Source organism: Sceloporus occidentalis, unplaced genomic scaffold (genome assembly GCF_023333645.1).
Source record: "Sceloporus occidentalis isolate IW3139 unplaced genomic scaffold, rSceOcc1.0.p SCAF_50, whole genome shotgun sequence".
NCBI lineage: Eukaryota > Metazoa > Chordata > Lepidosauria > Squamata > Phrynosomatidae > Sceloporus > Sceloporus occidentalis.
In genome coordinates, this window is record NW_028317030.1 from 1,351,054 (window position 1) to 1,358,406 (window position 7,353).

A 7,353-nucleotide genomic window follows, 5' to 3' on the forward strand; every position below is an offset into this window, starting at 1 on the left:
CTAGGGAAGAAGAGCCTTTAATAACAACCGTTCAGTCAGCCTACCCCGTTCATACAGAACACCACTTTATTCTAGTTTTCATTTCCAAAGACAGGCATATGTTAATGGCAGGCATGTTTGAATCGCATTGTCCTGTATTATAACCAATCCTTAATCATTTCACTGTATTTTTCTGTATATTATTTTTAAATGCGCTTGTTAACCATTAAGTGAAAAATCAGATCAGGCTTAGACAGCTTCTGGCAGTCCAGTCAATGCTGACCATTTTCCAGACTCTTTCAGAACAGGTGTATATATATGCATACAGGTGTATATATATGCATTTAGCTAAGTTTCTTATTAAGTGAGAATACATACAGTAGGCACGCACCACTTTTCCATTTTTTACTTTTTAGAAAAAACTTTTTAAAAGTTATTTTCTACATTTAACTTCACCGATTTGGAATATTTTGTGTATGCCTATTATATGAAATCCAAATAAAAATCCATGTTAATTTCAGGTTGTAATGCAACAAAATAGAAAAAAAATGCCAAGGAGGTGAATACTTTTACAAGGCTCTGTAAATACAAAATACTCCCCTTTAATCTCCCTCTACTACTCCATCTGAAACATCTCGGGATCTGGAGCTCTACCTGACAACCATTATGATATTTCTGAAATATAACATAAGCAGAAAACAAGTCAAACAGCAGTTATGCGATTAAACAGGCCTCGTGTCTGTATACTATAACTGATGGTCGCCTGCGCTTCCATTTAAAGAGTATGTTTGCATACCTCTAAAGTTTCCCTCTTTATAAGGAGCAGTACCCCATTGAGACCCAAATGTATCTGTCCATCTTTCGTCCCCCAATGCCTCTCTTTTCTAGGAGCTCAGATTGTTTCCTGTTTATTAGAGTATCACAGGGTTCTACAACCTTAAAAGTCTCAATAATGTGTATATGAACAGATTTATTCCATTTGGGGGGAAAATACATTCTTTTTTGCTCAATTACATTACCATCAATAGGTTTCAGCAAAGCCCTGGCCCCTAGCCACCACTACATTATAAAATACATCATTTTACAAGAAGATCTCCCAGTACATAAATGTGTCCAGCTCTTCTACATATAATAACATGGGAATTTAATACATGTTGGTTTCTTCTGACAGCATATTGTATAACCGTGATGGCCATCTTAATATCATTGAAGTTAAATTGCTTGGGAAGGAGGACTTTATATATACTTGCTTTTGATCTAGGTCCGCAAACCTGTTGCAATGAACGGTGCTAACAAACAGTTCTTTGCTATATGCTCCTGTATAGGACATCATACAAAGGATGCCGGTACTCCCAGGGGCCGAGCTTTCTCCTACCTCTTTCAAATGCTTAATCAGAAGGGACGTTCATGAAAAATGAAATCCAGACTTTATTTAGCGTAATACAAATTCCTTTGTGATATGACAGACAGCAGGACACGCAAACATGTGGCTTGCGCATTTCACCCAAGTATGTGCTGAATCGCAGATAGCATCTTATTCTTGCCTAACTTTACGCAGAATTGTTCCTTTTAGTTTGTGCTCGTTCCATCTAGTGAGCCAAATTTTCTGAACCTGCCACAATAAGCATTCTCCAGAGCCTCATTATATCAGTCACTGTAAATAGCAGACATCGAGTAGATGCACAACTTCAGGACCCGCTCTGCTCTTTCCTTTTTGTAACTGTCATCTGCCAGCTCTTGTGTTATGTACAATGTGAACATAGCGAGGGCCGAGGGCATTGTCAGTCGTCCATTATTTTCACATGAATCTGCCATCTATGACCTTTTAACAAGCTGTGGGTCACCAGCTACAGGTCATTGGTGTCTCATTCTCAAGATCAGACTCCTGTAAGTGGACTTAAACAAAAAAGTGTAATATATATATATATATATATAGTCCAAAATAAAAAGAAACTCACTAGAAATGTGTATAAAGAAATTATGTTGTATTCACGTGGCAAGAAACAAACTCATTGTTCCAGTCCCGAATTGTGGACTTTAATCAAGAATATACAAACACAGTATCTTTTTTTTTGTTTGTTTCTTTTTCTTCATGTGAATCTAAATATAAGATTGTTTCTGTAAAGCGTCTGTGTTACATAATTTCCCTTTTGTATTTGTTTCCCCTGCTTATATTTGTCAGGTTTTAGAGGTTGTGCGATCCAACTATGACACGCTGACTTTGAAGCTGCAGGACGGGCTTGATCAGTATGAGAGATATTCCGAACAACACAAAGAAGCCACTTTCTTCAAAGAGCTGGTACCTAATTCATTCTTCCCATTCAACAATATTTATTGTGTGTTGAGTTTTACCGTGATGTGCACCCAATGCTAATAGATTGAAGCAATTTCAGACCCTTTGTTCCATTTTTTTGGTCTATTTGTAAACTGGACCATGTAAGTCCAAAGCAAAGCAGACAATGTGACGTTTGTTTCATTCTGCCTTTCAGGCTCGATCAATCAGTATCAACGTACGGAAGAATCTTGCCTTCAATACTCTGAGCCAAGAAACTCTCTTGAAGGAATTCTCTACCATCTCCTGAAACTGTCTTGTATTATCACTGGATTTGTTTCGGAAGCACCTGGACTACTGTTTTACTAGCACCACGGTTGGGATGATACTACTGAATGTAGTTTTCTTTCACTCTTGATGTGCTTTTCACAGTGTATCCAGTTCCCCTTTCCTCTGATTATATTTTATGATTCTTGGATGGGAATAAGAACATAGGTTTCTTAGAAGCTAAAGACTTTTTCTTGTGCAGTTTTAAGGGTTTTTTTCTTTTGTGCTTGTGTTTTTTTTCTTTTCTATAGAGGAAATTGTTATAAATTAAACAAAATTATCCAGAATCCTCCTCTGGGGGATTACCTCCATATGATGTGAGACGGGAATGAAGCAGGGGGTGGATGTCTGCGGAAACTTCATCAAATGGACTGGGGTTTTTTTGTTTCGTACTGTGATAAATGCATTCTGATCCATGCATCACCTTACAGTGAATAAACCCATTACTCTCTGTGGAACTGTATCTAACAACCTTTTTATTTTAATTAAATGAATACTAACAGAACAAAGGGGGACAGCAAGGTTGTCCATGTCCCTAAGACTATATATATATATATATATAGTCTTATATATTTGAAAAAGGATGAGCTTCTATAATAACCCCACTCCCCAAGTCCATCAGTGGATTACTAACATGCACTTTCCAATCTTCACATTTTTAAAACAATGTATTTGTTAATATCAAACTGTGTTCTTCACACTGACCTTGTTCTGCAGTGCAAATGCCTCTTGTTCTAAATGCAGGGTCTAAACATTAAAATATTTTCCCTGTATTGTGATTTGTTGCTGTAAACATTATTCTGTTGTACCGGCCATTGTCAACATGCCTTAAATCTTCTTATTCAAAGCTTATAATGCTAGTGACACTTACTGATCACATTTTTACCGATTAATTATTTTCTTTTCTTTTTTTTTGTTAACAGGCTTAAATGTCTTGGAGTACATTGGAAAAATATTTTTTCAGTATCAAGCTAATTTTATATAATTTTCCAGTAATTCTAATCGATATGTAAATGAATTGTTTTATTAAGTCTTACAATGACCTGTGCCCCGTTAAACTCAATACAATATTCCATGTTCATGTGTTACTGCACTAAAACAGATTAGTGAATTGTAGCCTTAAAAAAAACACTCCAGCTGATGATCTAATAAACAGTTTATTGCTTTTAGATCTACATTTCTCAGATGGAGTTTAGAGGGAATTATATCTGTCTTTTCTATTTCGCTAGACCATAGTTAGGTTATTTTGTTTTCTTGTTTTCTCTGGCCCCTCCCCGGGGCGTCAACATCCGCCATACTTTGTATGGCGGCGGACGCCCGTTTTAAAAGCGTTTAGGAGGCGATCAACGATCGCCTCCTAAACTTAAATGGTGTCACTGGAATGCCTCGATCAGGAGGCATCCAGCGACACCAAACACTTACCTGGGGATGGACTGTGACCGCTCCGGAGAGCGGTCACAGCCGCAGCTGCCGGTGATCTTCGCCATCTGCAAGATGGCGGCGGTCCGGGAAAATTCAATACAGAAAAACAATAAAGTCTAAAAAGTTCGCTAGATGGTCTCCAGACCCTCTAGAGAACTCTGGCTCCACTTGCAGGTTGAATATAGGTACTGCATTCAACCATGCAAGTCAATGGAGCTCAGCTTTCTAATCACAGTGTGATTAGAAAAAATAAATTAAAAATAAAATAAAATTAATAATAATTAGAAAAAAAATAGTAAAAAACCAGTAAAATGTAAAAATAATTTCCCACTGATGTCACTATCAGGGGAACCTTCAAGTTGAAAAAAAATGTAAAAAAAAAAAAAAAAAAGGCAAAAAAAAATAATATATATATATATAAAAAATATATTTTTGTGAGCAAGTCCTAAAATTAGCATATTAGCTTAAAACAATTCTCGCATGGAAAGAGTTAAAATACTGGCATATTAAATGCCCATGGGGTGTCTACTTTTAAAAAATGTATGATTTGATGGGGTAAATTGAATTGGCCGGGTTCAACAAGGTCCCAATTAACACGGGGGGAAGGATGGCCACACATCTAATTTCCAATTAGAAAAATGCACACGTACCAAATGTGGCCTTTTAGTTCCCCCCAAAAATGACAAACCCATGCATGTGGGGTATCACTGTACTCAGGAGATGTTGCTGAATACATATTGGGGTGTCGTGTGACAGCGGCATATACCAGGAGCTGTAAATTCATACATAAAGTAGGTGTGTGTGGGAAAAATACACACACAAAAATACTACTGCAAACTTTGAAAAAATGCTGGTGGTAAAATGTGTGCATGCAAAGAGTTAAAATACCAGCATTTAAAATACCCTGGGGTGTCTAGTTTTCAAAAATATATAGCTTTATTGGGCACACTGAAATGGCCCGGCTCAAAGATGTACCAAATAGGGCATGGGCAGTGGATCCCCAAATGCCAAAGTTCAACATTGAAAAATGTGCATGCCCCAAATGTGTCCCTTTTGTCCCCAAACAGCCAGGCAAAATCATTCATGTGAGGTATCGCTGTACTCAGGAGATGTTGCTAAACACATATTGGGGTGTTTTATGATAGTGACATATACCAGAACCTGTTTATTTATACCTAAAGTAAAATGTGTGTGAAAAAACAAATGCAAAAAAATTACTACCATAAAGTTTGACAAAGGCTGATGGTAGAATAAGTGCTTGGAAAGGGTTAAAATACCAGCATTTGGAATACCCTGGGCTGTCTAGTTTTCAAAAATATATGACTTGATGGGGTAAATTGCATTGGCCGGCTTCAAATATACCCGAAATGGCACATGGGGGGAAGAATTACCAGATTTGGAAAAAATGGCTTTGAAATAGCAAAACGCTACCTGTACTTATTGCTCCATAACGTGCAGAAACAAGCAAAAAAACATAAAAACATTGGGTATTTCTAAACTCAGGACAAATAGTAGAATCTATTTAGCAGGTTTTTTTATTACCTTTTATAGATGAGTAAAAGATTTTTCAACTAAAAGTTAGAAACAGTCATTTTTTTCTAAATGTTTCACCATATTTTATACTTTTTTTAATAGTAAATAATATGATACAATCAAAACAATGTCATCTAAAGAAAGCCCTTCTTGTCCTGAAAAAAACAATATCTAATGTGTGTGGGTTCAGTAAACGGGAAAGAAGAAAATTACAGCTAAACACGAGCAGCGCAGAAATGTTAAAACGGCCATTGTCACGAAGGGTACAAAAAGTAAAATCAGCCTTTGTCACGAAGGGGTTAAACCCCTTGACACATCTTTGTTCAGCTTCACATTTATAGTATAAATATAAGCAGAAATAGTATTTCTATGTGCCCAGATCTTAAGTGTAGATGTATGTCTAGGTATATTTGCTTATCCAGCAGATTGGGTGCCAATTACACTTGGTAGTAGTAGTGGTAGTAGTAGTAGTAGTAGTAGTAGTAGTAGTGTGTGTGTGTGTGTGTTGGTTTAAGCCTAAAAATCTGCTTTTACCTAGGTCAGCGAGCTGTCAAAACATAGTAACGATTTTCTGCCACTATACTGTATACTGTCTTGATCCTTTTCTTTTCTCTAGGGAACCTATCACTTCGCTATTATTCGAGTCCTTAGTTGTTTTAGTAGGATTCTGTCTTGTACTGTACTCCGCCACTTCATCCAACCACGATAATAAATTCTGTAGAAGTCCGCACATAAGAATGATTGTTTCAGATCTGTTTAGGGACTGTAGGTGTTCAGGACCCTAACATAAAACATTTAAGGAACACTCCTGTAAAACAGTTTCACCAAATAATATAACTGTATTTTTACATCTGAGAAGACATAATATCGATGAAACACATGGTATTAGAATCTCCCTTCCTTCACCTGTCAGCGAGTCCCTTTGAGCAGGTGCTTGTGTTATGTTGGTGCCACCAATGGCCAATATCTGGAAACTTGAAACACCGTGCTGTGTGCACCATGTAATGGTCTCATTTTCCCACAAAAAAAATGAATCTCTAAAACTGCCACAGAGATCTAGAACCACGTTTTATTCTGTGAGTTTGTTACATTGGGCAGCTGGTGCTTTATGACTACCAAGTCATGATGCCATGTCTGCCAATGCTTTGTTGTGGCTGGGCAGGCAGAGTCTGCCGTCTGTGCCCCCAGTCTTGCCAGTCTTGTTGTTGTGATGGTATGATGTTTATAATGGTGAATTCCTCTTCCTGGTTGTCTGGCAGACCCACCAGCGCAATGATCCATGACATCTGCTTCATTAATGGTCCTTTTTGTTTAGTGATGCCTGTTCCTTGATTTTCTGCACAAATGAAAGATGAGAAACATATTTGGTGTTCATACAAACAATATACCTCTCAATGTTTGCTCTCTGCCTTGCCAATATGGAATTCTGCATATATTAACCATTTACTTTAGTCAATGATAGCTTTTCGTATCAGTGCCGTTTACACAAAGGGGACTTGTGTGAAATGCGTTTTTACCCCATGCCCCTATTAAATATATAATTTCAATGCTGGTTTAACAGATACTTTTTCAAATTTGACTCAATGACAGATTGTGCTTACCTGGGACCAGTTTGTACTTTATTGGCCTTTAGTATTAATGCATTTATTAAGGGGACGATCTTCTACGTTTGTATGTTATGGGTTCATATGTTCTTAAGAGAAGGAATCAATAGGTTTGCACTCTTACCACTATGTACATTAACTAAAGTCTCAATAATACAGTTTCTGCAACCCTTCTGACAGGCTTCAGGCTTTCGGAGGAAATAAAGGGCCTTTGTT

General features: G+C 37.2%; 1 protein-coding gene across 1 annotated transcript in view; it reads left to right on the plus strand.

The window, feature by feature from the left end:
• LOC149288609 (armadillo-like helical domain-containing protein 3) overlaps positions 1-2,561 on the plus strand; it is a 48,912-nt gene extending 46,351 nt beyond the window's left edge. Inside the window, exons 24-25 of the mRNA XM_089491545.1 lie at positions 2,162-2,278; positions 2,469-2,561. Coding sequence (XP_089347671.1) covers positions 2,162-2,278; positions 2,469-2,561 — 210 coding nt within the window. The remainder of the gene's footprint in view (positions 1-2,161; positions 2,279-2,468) is intronic.
• The last annotated feature ends 4,792 nt before the right edge of the window (positions 2,562-7,353 follow it).